Source organism: Falco peregrinus, chromosome 1 (genome assembly GCF_023634155.1).
Source record: "Falco peregrinus isolate bFalPer1 chromosome 1, bFalPer1.pri, whole genome shotgun sequence".
Classification (NCBI taxonomy): domain Eukaryota; kingdom Metazoa; phylum Chordata; class Aves; order Falconiformes; family Falconidae; genus Falco; species Falco peregrinus.
In genome coordinates this window covers 67093445-67107187 of record NC_073721.1, presented here as the reverse complement: position 1 = coordinate 67107187, position 13743 = coordinate 67093445, and the positions used below count along the sequence as shown (strand labels likewise).

The 13743-nt window shown below is 47.5% G+C and overlaps 1 protein-coding gene across 2 annotated transcripts in view; it reads left to right on the top strand.

The window, feature by feature from the left end:
* Positions 1–13182, top strand: part of LIN52 (lin-52 DREAM MuvB core complex component) — a 62170-nt gene extending 48988 nt beyond the window's left edge. The window contains exon 6 of one of the 2 annotated variants that reach the window (XM_055794387.1): positions 6586–13182. In XM_055794387.1, the coding sequence (XP_055650362.1) occupies positions 6586–6689 (104 nt within the window). In that variant the 3' untranslated portion in view covers positions 6690–13182. Of the gene's footprint in view, positions 1–6512 lie in introns of both variants that reach the window. The other variant, XM_055794446.1, reaches the window with a different exon arrangement.
* The last annotated feature ends 561 nt before the right edge of the window (positions 13183–13743 follow it).

The following is a 13743-nucleotide window of genomic DNA, read 5'->3' as shown; positions in this document are numbered from 1 at the left end:
CAGCATGACAGGGTCTCTTCACATTTTGACTTTATCATTCACTGAAACTACCGATTTTTAGACTTGACCTTTTCTGTCATGTCCCTTTGAGCAGGACGACTGACTCCAGGCAGCTGATGCATGTACAGAACAGGCGTTTTCTTGTTGGGTTTGTGTGGCTGACCTCTGGCCTGCCTGCTGATTCCTATAATACAGATCAGTGACCAGTGAAGCCAGAACGCTCCCTGCCTGTCTCTGTTATAGACACCTCAGTAAGGAACAGAAAAGAGGAAGAGGGCTGAGCTTGAAAGCCCTTACTTAATTGCTAGTAGAAAAAATGGGTAATAAGAATGACCTTGCACCTTATTTATTGACCAGATCTCTGGGGGGACAAAGTACTTGACTTGGTTCTGTATCACTTGAAAGGCCGGCTCTGTGGCCAATAGCTGATGAGTAGGTGTAATTATATAGGGTAATTAAATTTTGAGCTTGCAGGCATTTGGATGCCAGGGAGGATTCCCCTCCCCAAAATACAACTTTCCTCGTAATCACAGAATTTGAAAGCTAATTCTGAAGCACCAGGCATTTGCCATTTGGCATCTTTCACTTACTACAACAGCCCGGACGGCAGCAGGTGATGTACGGAAAGGTGGGAAGGGGCTCCTCAGCTGCGTGAGGATGGGGGACGAGACCAGCAAAGTGACCCGAGCGGGCACGGATGCTCAGGTGCTGGGTTCTGTGGCCTTCATTTTGTTTTCCTCCCCCTCTATTAAAATAGCTTATTGGTGATAGCTAGTTTTAATTGGCTTATTTTTATATATAAATATATCGATCATCCTAAGTTGCCTTTCAGGGCATGGCCGGTGCCTGTCTCTCTCTAGTACTGTGCATGGATCAGTTTGTCACCCTGTCTTTGGTCTCTGCCCCTGCTTAGCACACCGAAGCCAAAGAGCACGTGTGATAGCAGGGGACCGGTCCCTTCTGGCGAGGCCCGTTGCAGGAGGGGTCAGCGTGTAATTAGCTGCACGGCGGCAAAGGGGTCTGCAGGCCCTCAGCATCCTTAATGGGATCAGCTGGGATGTTTTGCTCAGAATCAGCTTGTCGTCAAAAATTAGGGGAAATGTTTTGCTGAAAAAATAATTTGGTTGATGGTGGTTTCTCAAGTGTCGGGTTGAAAGTTGGAGGGAGTGTGTGTCTGTCTGCCTTGTTCTGCTCAGGGATTTGAGCTGGGGTCTCCTGCCCACCCCACAACTTCTGGAAGTTCTCATGTTTTCAGTCGTTTCGTGGGTATCTTTGGAAAGCTGTCTGGTGAGACCTAGCACGTATCCTCTTCCAGGGTCTCCTTTATACCCGTGCTCCTTCCTAGCCTGAACTCGGAGCCAGAGGATTGCCACGGCCTCGCTGGAGCAAAGCCCATGCCAGGTGCGTTTCTCCAAGGGCAGCCCCCGGTGAACCTCAGCAGAGACTTAGGGCACATCTTGGCCATCACATGCTGGGTCTGGGTGGTGCGTTTCTGCAGGGAAGCACAGGAACCCGTGTCCCACCGGAGGCGAGGGCAGAGAAGGCGGGCAGAGAGCTGGACTCCTGCTTTCCACCATGCAGGAGGTGGGCGGCGGTGATGGAGAGAGGGTGGACGAGGTCCGTGTCCCCAGCCCCGGGTGGCTGCCGCCCCACCACCAGCCCCGTGCCGCAGCGCTGGGCCCCAGCGCCTGGGCTGCTTTTCTGGCTGTTTCTCCCCGTCCCCCTTCTCCGGCCGGTGCCCGGGAGGCGGCTCCCCGTCCGTCTGCAGCGCGGGGAGCGCTGGCTGCCGCTCGTTAGAAGAATTCCCCCAAGTCAGACCTATGGTATGAGCCGTGTGAAGCGGAAGACAATTAGGGGCTTATTAGTGTCCTGGGGAGACGTGTAACTTGTGTTGCTGGGACTTACCAAAACAGCGAGAGTCTTACCGGCAAGCTCCAGCCGAGAAAAGACTGAGGGATTGTCTCACCTAATTACAGGGAATGGGCCTCTTTGTGTTTGTGATTCGGTACGGTTGTCCGATCGCTTTTCTCTGGCTGCTGGCTCAGGCTGAGCTGGAAGTGTGCTAATTAGAAGAGAAATGGACGTAGTGATCCTGTCAGCTCTCGTTACCGGCGCGGACAAAGCCGAATATTATTCTGAGGCAGTGTTTTGTGAGTGTCCCCCTTCCAGCTCTCATTAAGGGCAAGGTTGGTGGACGGGGAGGGGACTTGACCACATGGGTTGGCTAATGGAGCACAGTTACCGTTACTGTGCTAATTAACGGGCTCAGGAGGCAAATGTTTCTCCAACCAGCAGTCCCAGCAGCTGCACCTGGTGCTTCCAAAACCCAACCACCTCGCTGGGCAAGCCAGGCAAACGCCATGCGTACGAGGGGCAGGGGGTTTACATGTGATGCATCCATCAGCCATCCAAAAGTGCAGAACCATGAAAATGGTCAGCAAGGCGAGGGAAAGGGCAGCACGCTGCAGCGGCGGTGGGTCAAGCTCCGGCAGCCCTTCTCCCCAGTGCCCTTCCACGCAGAATGCAAAGCATGGACTTGTGTCCAGCAGAGGTGGGGAGTGGGCAGTAGGGAGAGACCTGAGGAGTCACCATGGCTCTGGGTGCCATCCAGAGGTGTAGCTCCTGTGGCTTGTTGTGATTGTCACAGGTCCTGGTGGAGCCAGGAGGGGGAGAGCTAGAAAGACGGGAGGTGATGTGGAGGTAAATCAGACTATCCCTCTCTACGCTGATGGTGGGACGCTTGTGGTCTGAGGTGAGGAGCAAGATGTGCATACATACTAGGATGTTTCTTTTGCTCCAGGAGGGCAGCTAGGCAAAATTGAAACGATTCACATTGGTTAAGGCAGGTGAAGATGATGACCAAAGGAGCCATAGAAAACACTAAAGAAACAAACAAACAAACAAAAAATAATTAAAAAAATAATGCACTTTCATGCCTGCTACAGGGAGGGTAAAGAGAGTGATGGGAGAGATGGAAAACAAGAAAGAGCCAGAGCAGGTCTGTAGTGTCACAGTGGCCAGATAGCCTCAGCAGCAGGGAAGCGCAGTGGGTGCTGAGGAGGGTCAGTGGCAGTGAGCTGTTTTATTTGTTTGTCACACAGACTTCCATTCTAATGCATAAGTGTTTTTGTAAACAGACATAGTAACTTGCAGAAGTAATTGCTGGTTGATGTTTCCAAAGTTATGGGAATGTATTGGTGATTAAGTCTGATTTGGATGTTACGGTCCTTCTAAGGGTCCTTAATTAATCCGTGTCTTTGGGCTAGATGTAGTAAAACATATGATTATGTCTTAAAGCTGTCGATTTGCTTTCTCTGTTTTAACAGCGTGCTCATTGCGTGCACTCATGCATGCTTGGGTACTGTTTTCAAACATCTTTGGTCAAGTGTTAAAGTTACAGGAGATTTCCTCTTTTCTTTCTTGGGTTACGTGTCCCTGCTGGTGAAGCTGTTTCAGCAGGAGGGTTAGCTGCGTCTCTCCAAGGCTCCAGCAAGTCTCCTGTCATCTTGGATGGAGCTTGAACTCTGCTCTGTGCTTGCGCCTCCTTAATTTTCTGTCCGCGACAGCCATGAACCCAGCAAGGACCCTTCCGCCGTGGCAGCACGTATACCATGCTATACCGTGTCCTAGCCCCGCAGTCCTGCAGAGCTGTAAAAGCCTTTCCCTTTTAACGGGGGTTCATTTCCTACTGGCGGCTGTGATATGGCTTGAATCTTAGGAGTCTTGATGCAGGGACTGATCTCCAAAGAGGGCTTGAGAAGTATCTTCCTTGCAAAGAGGTTTATTCTAGAAGGAGGAGATGTGTAATCCTCTTACTAAAACCCAGAGAGAAAAGGCAAAAAGCTTTATTGCTCCTGCCTTGCCCCAGTGAGCTGGCAGCTTTTATGCTGCCTCACGAATAGAAAGAGGCAGAGAGAGAAACATCCAAATGCGGTGACTCCACCTGGCCTGAGGCTCTCTGGTGGATGCTTGGTGAAACCCACACCACCACTGCTTGCAAGTGTTCCGTAACACCAGCTTCTGAAGAGGGAAAACTACGGTCACTGCCTGTTACAGCGAGTGGCTGCTTGCCTTGCCTTCCAGATGCTTCAGTCTGGAGGAGTCCTGCATCAATGGCAGAAAGCTACAGACCATCATACCCACCTCCATTTTTACTTCCATACCTTCCACTTCCATTTTCCTGGAAGCTCGGGAGCTGAGTGATCTCCCTGAGTGAGGGTTGCTGACGCTTCCCATATCAAGCCTCCCTCCAGAGACTGGACCTCACCGGCAGACACCAGGAGAAAAGTCTCCAAGAGGACACACGGCTGGTTTTCCTGCTTTATCTTGGTTTCTTTGCCCAAGGAAGTATTAGGATCCTAGCTTGTTATGCCTCTATTTTGCTGGCCGGTCATCTTGCTGTATTAATAATATCATGCCAAATTTCTGGCTTCCAAATGCAGATATGGATCGACTGAGTATAAAAAAAGTGTCAGTTTTGTGTCCTTGTGAAGAGGACGTTGTGAAGAGCATCCTTCATACGGATTAGCGGCACTGGAGAATATTGTGAAGACAGGTGAAAAATATGCACCTGGGGAAGGTGGTGCATGGCCCCTCGTGTCCTCCACTAAGGCCTTCAGCATTCCTGTGCTAAATAATCGTGTGGTACCCGGCCTGTGGGCTGGAGTGGTGTTTGGAGGGTCTCTCTTTAGCAATTTGAGTTATCCATTGCATTACAGTAGTCATTTAAGTCACAGTGACCTCAGCAAGTATCACAACCTTATTGTGCTGTGAATCATGGAAACACATAATTAGGTGAAAGTCTCTGTCCTCAAGAGCTTATGAGCAGATGAAGCAGTAAGAGAGTAGCAGGAGGAAAGGAGACACCACGATGGAAGGACACTTGTTAAGAGGTTATCCAGTAAACACAGCTCAAACCCTGTAACTTCTTAGCCACAGTCCAGTGGCCCTTCCACTGCTTGCCATCTGCCTTGTTTCATTAAATAGATGTGGCTTTAAAAAAAAAAACAAAAAACCCCCCACAAAACGCCTAAGCAACTGACAGGCATTAGTAATTTAAATAATAATAAATTACAGTGCAATACCAGGCATTTTAATCTTTTTTTAAGGACCTGTAAGAACTATTCAGAGAATTAAATTTTTTTAAAAGTCACTTTAATGCTGTGTTAAAGATTGAGAATTTAAAACAGAACACTAAAAATGAAGGTTTCTCTCAGTGCTATTAACTGCCACAGCGTGCACGGTGTACACATGCATTTAGGAGAGCTATGGCCATTACAGAGATCCTAATAATAATTATAACATCCTCACTGATGTAAAACACTTATTCTGACCTTCCCAAGCCTTTCACACTCATCCAGAGAGGGTGTTAAGCGCTGCTTTCCAGATTTCATGTAATTCTACACTTGCTCAGTCCAAACGTTTGCCGACAGGCAGACGAGGGCAGGAAAAGTGTAATTTTCCTGGTTCTGCCATGTTGAAAGCTTTCCTCTGGCTCTGATGCTCCATGGCTCTGATCCTGCCTTAAAGAGAACATTATTAAAATGATTGCTGCAGCTCTCTCTAGGGAGCTTGCAACTATTTGCTCTAGCAAAAGAGAGATCACTCCCCTCCTTCGTTTCAATAGTTTGGACAGGGAGGCACTTGCTACAATAAATGTTAGGGTACCCCATTAGTGTAACTCATCTGGGTAAGGTTCGCAGGAGTTTCACTAGCAAGTGTCAAAATATGATTAGCAAGCTATTTTGGTGGGACAGGACTGTGAAAATGGAGTGATATGGAAGTCAGGAAGAAAAATGCAGGGACATGAGAAGAATTCAAAAATAGGGCCTTAAAACCAGAGGAGAGGAGACCAAGGGAGGTAAGAAAGCACAGCTGGGAGGATGGCAAGGCACGGGCAGGAGGCTGGGGAGAATGCAAGAGAGCAAGGAACGCAGGCTGTTACAAATGCAGTTTGAGAAGAAAAATACTGAAAAAAAACCCAAAACAAAAGGGGAGCGAATAGGAATAAGTAGTGGTTTTCAGCAAGAAGGAGGTCAGAGCAAAGCCGAAGTTTCCTGAGCAGTGGGACCAGCCAGGGAAGCATGATTTTCCTTGCGGATGTGTCTCTCAAGATTGCATCATGTGTGGATTCTCTGATGCCTAACGGAGGCAGTGAGGTGCTTAACAGTGAGGGCACTAATTGGATTTCTTTCTTTTGTCAGCCAATTAACGGAACAAAATGTACAGGACTGTATTACCTGCCCTCTGCAAAGCTGCCTGGAACTGGCCTACAGGTTCCAAAGTCCCTGGGACACCCACATACACCTGTGGGTGGGCGGGAGGATGAGGTGGGGAATAGCTGAAATTGCAAATGGACTGAGCGATAGAGAAGGGGAAAACATTAGGAAAATGGGGATTTATGCCTGCTATTAATGCATTTAATTTGCTTTACTGCCATTTTCTTTCCTGGATTTACATTTAAAAAAAATAAAATTAATGAGGATCTATTTAAAGCCCTTCTCCCAAATCAGGTTGCCTTCACTGTGAGTGTCCGCACTGGTTGTTTCTGGGAAGAAAAATCTCCTGCTGCAGTTTTGTCTCCAGCACGCGATAGGAGAGACTCCGGGAGGTCCCCTGCCAGCTGCACCACCAAAACCTGCCTGGGACAGATACCGCAAAAGCCTTCTGGTCCTTCCATACTGGGATGAATTGCTGCTCTGTTACCGAAACGCTCCAGCTGGGTTTCTGCTGTCCTTCACTGCAAATTCCCATCTTGGTTTCTGCTGCAGTCACTCTCCCCTGGTGGAGGATCTTTTCTAGGGACCTCCTCATGACGGGATACTGTGGTTTGGATAATACTTGAATTTTTCCTGACATCCCTTTTTATTTTCACCTGGTCTATCCCAGATACCCTTCTATATTTCACTCCCTTTCTCAACAAAATTTCCTGATTGCCAGGCTGAAGGTGTCGTGTCAGGAGGTGTTAAATAGGGCAGAACTGACTGCTGATCCCTGGGATGGAGGGAGACCTCTCCCTCCAACACAGTACCTTTTTATGCATCATTATCCTTTATTTGTGGGTCTCCAGCCAATTTTTCATTCCATGTGGTGGCATAGCCAAGCCAATTTGAATTAATTTTGAGTAGGATTTATGTATCAAATCTTTACTAAAATCCAAATGTATCAAATCCGCCATGTTCCCGTCATCCACTAATTTCATAATTCTATTAAAAAAAGCAATCAGGTCTCTCCAGCATGATTTGTTCTTTATAAATCCCTAGTGCTGATACTTGTTTTCTTGTACCTAGGTGGTTAGTGAATTTCCCCCCCCAATTTTAATTCTGTTACTGGCAATAGATATTCCTGATAACTCCAAATTTGCCACCCTCTTTTGTTTATGATCAATGGCATAATTCCTTTTCTTTAATCTATAGGCAGCATCCTAGTTTTTGTAACTTAACAAAATTATTATCCATGGTAAAAAAAAGTAATGTTTGTAATTTTCTTTGTAGCGGGTGGGTAGATGTCTCTTTGTCCTAAGTCCCCATCATGAAAACTTCAACGTACAGGCGGAGTGCTGTGTATTCCATGAGCCAAATGTGCTGTCAGTGAAACAAATGTGTGGAAATCATTAACTTCTTAAGTGAATCCAGTCAGGCTTTTTGCCTGGTAATATCCATTCTGGGCAATTGTTATTGCCTACTGAAGAAGTATCAGGAGAGTATTTGTACATGTATTTTATTATAGTGTTCATGAAAGTCTTAAACTGAAATGAAATAAAAATAGCATCCAAATAAGCTACATACAATTTATATACATATGCAAACTATAAGTATTATTGGGGAAGCTAACAAAAAGAACACTATCTTATCAGATCACTACATTAATTTAATCTCGGCATTGGCTTGGAGATCAGTCATGCCAAAATAATCAACCTCTATATATTCTGAGAATCCGTCCTGCTAAATTGGTTATAAATCCCAGCTTGGAGTTATACCAAAGTAAACAGAATCTGTACTTTGAAGGGGTATCTGATGTCTTTTAATGTCTAGCACCGACACAATTTCAAAGTACCTTGATGTGGGGGAAGGTGTGGATAGATGCTCCGAACCAGCTGTCCCTGTACTCCTTTCCCCAGATCTGCAGGAGGTCCTGTTGGTGCGTTAGTTGAAAGACGGTGCTGAGGCAAACCTTTCGCTGCTTGTGCCTGACTTCTGCTGATGGATGGCAGATGGTTTGATACCTCCATGCCAGTCCCACATTTACCGAAGCGCCTTCTTCACTCTGGACTGACAGTCCTGCCTTGGAGGTACAGAGAGGTGGATCCTATGAAGGAGAAATTACTCTTTCCGAGGTAACCGGCTGCTCTCAGGGACTTGAGGAGACTAGTCCTGCTGGTGGCTTGCTGGTCTAAAAAGAAAGGTTTCCATCTCTTTGGTTCTTGTGGTTCTTGCTGTCTTGCAGCACCTTCAGTCAAATGAGGTATGAGGTCCCCCTTTGGACCCTTCAGTTTAATTTAAACAAGTTTGCAACAGGTCAGCACCGCTGCATGTGAACATGAACAGTCTCACGTAAGCTAAGTGTTCAGAAATATTCTTTATTTTCTACAGCATGGAACCTGATGGCTTTCGGGTCTCCTCTTATCTCAAAATGTGAAAAGGCAGGACACATAAGAATAAGGTGGTTTGTTCTTATTTGGGTCAAATGTCTTGAAAAATTCCAGCATTTTATGGAAAATTTCATCTCAAATTCCTACATAAATAATGGGAAAAATACTAACACAAAGGTCAGTCATTCAACATTTATTCATCAGCAAAATAAAAATACACTTAGGCTAATGATAAATTTTACAATTGCTATTTCTTCTGCTAGCCTAAAATGAGATAAATATTCTTATTTTTCTTGCAAACAAGATAATTACAATAACCCTCTTAGTCCTGAGCAAGGCAGTTGATCAGGCAGCTTCTCTCCCAAAACCCAGGTACTGATAGAGAATAGTTACTGAAAAGCTCTTCAAGTCCAACTATGTTCAAAATTCTATAAAAAATCCGCACACCTGTGTACACTCTTCTGCTAACTGGCTTCTCAGGCACATTAAGTTAAGCACGTGCATCAGTAATTTGTGCATCATGTACTGCATTTGGGTTGAAAGTGTAGGATTTTGATCCTGAGGTCTCATTTAAGCTTAAAATACGGGCTGGTTTGCTGGTGGTTGGGAGCTGTGTTGCTTATGCGGGCAGCGCCTGAAAAATAACCTTCTTTGAACTTCAGAACTGGGAAGTTGACCTGGTTGGTCTAACCGTGGGCTAAGAATATTTGTGGCAGACCCTGTGAATCTGGAAAAAAATTACTTCTGGAGCCAGACTTAATAGAAAGAGCTTATTTTTGGTGGCCACTCCCTCTATATGTTACAGAAAAAAATCATCCTGGGTATGAAGAAGAGCTGGGAGTCTTTCAGAAAACTCAGACCTAAGAAACCCTCCCTCAGATATGGGGTATCCATACTGTTTGGGCTCAGAGCAGTCCTCTTGGCCCGTTGTATTATCCCGCTCCACAAAGGTACCCAGGTGAAATGAAGACACTGGCGAATCAGCGGGTGGCTTTTTAAAAAGTCACTGGTTGCAGGCAGTGCTGTGAAGGGGTTCAGACGTAGCTTCTGCCGCACATGCAGTTATAAGGTAGGGGTCTGTGGCTGGGCCAGGGATGTTGGTGTTGAACAACAGCTCCTCTCTGCCAAATTGGAAGAGAACAGATGAAGATTCAAGAAAAAATTAGTATTTTAGATCAAACGCTCTTCCTCCTGAAATGGCCTGAGCTATGTCCAAAAAGGAAGGCAATGGAAAGGGCATCCCAAAAGAGCAAGCCGTGTCACCAGACTACACCGGAGCACAGTTCTCATCCAGGCAACACCAATGACTGCTTCACGTGATGGCTGGTGCAGCGTCTTACACCAGCATGGGCATCGGCCGCTGCATCCTTGCAACTACTTCGGTAATGCTCTGAAGTAGGAATAGCTTACCCTCTTCCTTGAAATCTGGAGACTTACTAAAGCACTCCCACCTGCTGGAATTCCAGGTTGCTTTTTCAAAAATGGTAGAGTTGCCTCCCATGGACAAATGGTTTGCTGAGACCTTCCCCTCCTCTTTGAATTCCCAAGAGCCAGAGGATTCCAAAGCCAAAAAATCGGACATAAAAAACAAATTAAATTCAGACAGGTTAGCCTGTCTTTGATCTCGGCAATAGTTTCCATTCTGTTAACTTATTTAGAAAGCCTGCGTGTGGTTTGTGGGGGGAATACTTGCACTCCTACTGCTGTAAAACAGGCTACTGGTATTTTATACTTCTCTTTGAGAACTGGTGTCTTTCCCAAAATTTTATCTCCAGCACTCACAGACTTAGTACAGAAAGGAGATGGCCTATATCTAATTAAATTCTGGATGTCCAAGAGACCCGTATTCAAATACCCGTAACTATCCATGAACATACACCAATAACCAGTCTTCCCGGCTGAAGTGACATCAGTTGAAGTCATAATATACTGCTGTGGGGTGGATCGCTCTGAAAAACCGCCTCTCAAATGAATGATCCTACAGTATCCCGTTTCATAGATCTGATAAAACAGTCCTAGCAAGGCTACTTACCCCTCCCTCAAGGATCCTACCTGTTGCTGCCTACCCAGAGCTTTACAGCTGTGTAAAATTCCCGGCTGTTAGAACTGACCCCCAAAGCCCGGAGTCAGCAATTTCCTTACAGACAGAAGGAGTGGGGAAGTCCTTATAGACTTGGTGGAGTGGGGCTTCTGGCTTCTAGTAATGACTTGGGAATTTAGGCAAATATTAAATATCAAAAAGGAAGTTTTCCTAAAGCTTAGGCCTTGGAAGGATCACAGTCCCCGTGAAACATTCCTCCTTCAGAAAGGCACTCAGCATCACAGTGTGGTGCTTGGTGGGAGAGGCTCTCTAAAGCAAGAGAGAGCTGTAAAGGTTCAGTGAGTTAAAACACAGAGAATGTACTTTTCCTGTCCGGGTCTAACTCAGACATCCCCTTAAAGATGGGCAACCACTTAATCTACCTGGGTCCTAGTGCTCCATCTGTAAACTGGTGATAACTTTAAGCAATCTCACAGAAAATGTATATGGTTAAATGTATCCCGGTTCATAAGACTCTCATGCACTATTGAGGGAATCTGTGTCAACACAGAAAAGAGGAAGAAATTCACTACTAGGTAGCCCGGTGCTATACCTAATGCTTAATATCATCGCACCAATGTATAGTCTTTGTATTTATGCTAGAAGGCAACAGCCTTGCAATAGTCAAGATGAGAAATGGCCAAGGTTTAGCCAATTTCAACAATGGATCTAGAGAGAAAGAGGAAACTACCTGTCTGGGCTCCTCCAAATAACTCCTCTCCTGGGTTCTAAGTGATAAATGCCATAATAAAAGTTGTCGGGGTGTTCTCCTCTCAAATACAACTGAAATTATGGGCACCTTCTCCGGAAAGAGACAGACACGGGAGAGGTTCTGAGCAGGTGAGCAAAATTTATTCGTCACATGGGTCCATTTGGCCTCCATACCGTGAATCATCACCAAGCCTGGGTGTCTTTAGGGTAGAAAGAAGGAACAACAAATGGGAGAAGGGTATTAAATAATGATTGCCATAGAGAGCAGTCAGCTTTACCCAACTCCATGAAATTTAAACAAGAGAGCATAGAAAATGAAACACCAGTACATTTCAAAAGGGATAAAGGGCAGTGGATAAGTTAGCTGTGGAATGTAATAGCAGGATATTGAAGCAAGTTGTTTAGCCGGGTTCCTAAAATCCACTGTCAGCAATAGGCAGATGAGACACCTCTAACTAATTTTCATCCCTTCTGATGGCACCAAGAACGTGAGGAGGGCACAGTGCTGTCAGAGGAGCCACGGGCAGAAGTAAGGCCAAAGCAAGGCAGAGGGATGATGCCAACAGGCGAAGGGAAGTATCCAAGAAGGCTGCAGTTACGATGCAGCTTCCTTTGCCTGAAGAGCCCCAGTGGTCAGGTCAGACAGTGGTTTATGATGATTTGGAGGATTCTTCACAGGGCTTCCATATGGGCACCCAGGAAGAGCTGCCTGCCATTTTGCCAGGAGGTGCCATTCCTTCCACTTGGGTTGTCCAAGCCTTCACTGCCAGTAGCAGTGCAAAGTACCTTGGTATGACGCCTGTGGCTGCTGGGACAGTCCAGCTGTTACAGTCTCCTGCAGTCAGCCTGCTCATGGCCGTGGCTTACTTTTAATTCAGCCTCTCTGCCCCTTTCTGTACTGGCTTACCACCAAATCCTGAACCAAGCTTAACAATCAGTTGTTACATCCTGGGGCAAGACTTCCAAAAGAGAAGATGAAGCCTAAGGATGGTGAGCACTTCCACAGCAACAAGAAACCACCACAAAACTTGGCCACCGCTTTGTGACCTTCACATCCTGCCTGACACAATTAGACAGCAGCAAGATATACAGTTTAAAAAGACCTCCACCTCCTTTTCTCCTCTCCTCAGCATTGCTAGGAACGTCCCAGACCTGCCAGCCCTCCGCTGGGGCTGCCTGTCCCCCAGGAGAAGAGTGGCTTCAAGGCCAGACCTCTGGCAGGTGGCAGCCACGTTTGGGTAACCTGCCTCGTGCTTGAGGAATATGGCGATGCTGGTTTTATGGTCAGGGCCCTGGGTTTAGGGCTCGGCTCTTCGATTTTCAGCATGGCCTTGCTGAGGTCATTCAGCCTCCCTGTGCAGGGATCCCGCCTGCTCCAGAAGGGAGGGAAAAGGGGAAATCTGTAAATCCAGAGGACATGCCCGCGGTCTGCAGTGAGGGAGATCGTACAGAATGTTAGGTGAACATCTCTCTGGCTGTCTCATCATCTGTAACAAACAACTGAGAAAAATCTTACTGAAAAAAATAATTCCCTGTTTTCAACCAGGATTTGTATTCTCTATTGTAAATACGAAGGGACTAAGGGTGCCTTGCAATGGCACAGCGAGCGGGGGCACCTGCAGCCTGCCGGCAGCCACGACGGGCTCCTGCTGGGGTGACAGACCCGTGGCACCGCGCTGCCACCGCAGACCCCTGCCGGGGCCACGGGCACGGTGGGGACTGCTGGCTGAGCCAGTGGCGAGCTGCAGCCTTGGGAGCCCTCGTGCCACCCACGTCCCCCTTGTGCCACCCATGTCCCCCTTGTGCCACCCACATCCAACTCCCCTCCTACCTGCATGCTTGGCCATCTGCTCCGTGAGCCCCCACCCCAACATCCACCCCCAAACCCCTCTCCACCCGGAGCCTGCTTTATCACCGCGGGGACCCCCCAGCCCCACAGCATCCCTCCCACCCTCTGGGCTGTCCGTGGTCCCCAAGCGCCTGCGGCCACGGCCCCGCTGTCCCATTGCGCAGCCCCACTTGTCCCCACCGCCCAGGTGAGCGGGCAGCGAGCGGGTGCCCGAGGGGGGCTGCACATCACCTGACCCCCTCCAGCCGATTCCCTCAGACAGGACGTCAAGTTAATGAGCCCTCAGGCCTGTAATTAGCTGTCAATTACCTCAAATTAATCAACTCCTCGCCTAATTAAGCATAATCGGCAGGTGGGCAGAAAACGGGCCATTGTGCGGGAGCCATGAGAAAAGCATGGCTGGCAAACTTGGTTAGGATCAGCGGCGCATTCCCGGACGCCGCGCCACCGACACCCGGGCGCCCGCCCCACTCGCGGGCACCCTGGCCCCTCTGTCCCCCCCTCGGGCCCGAG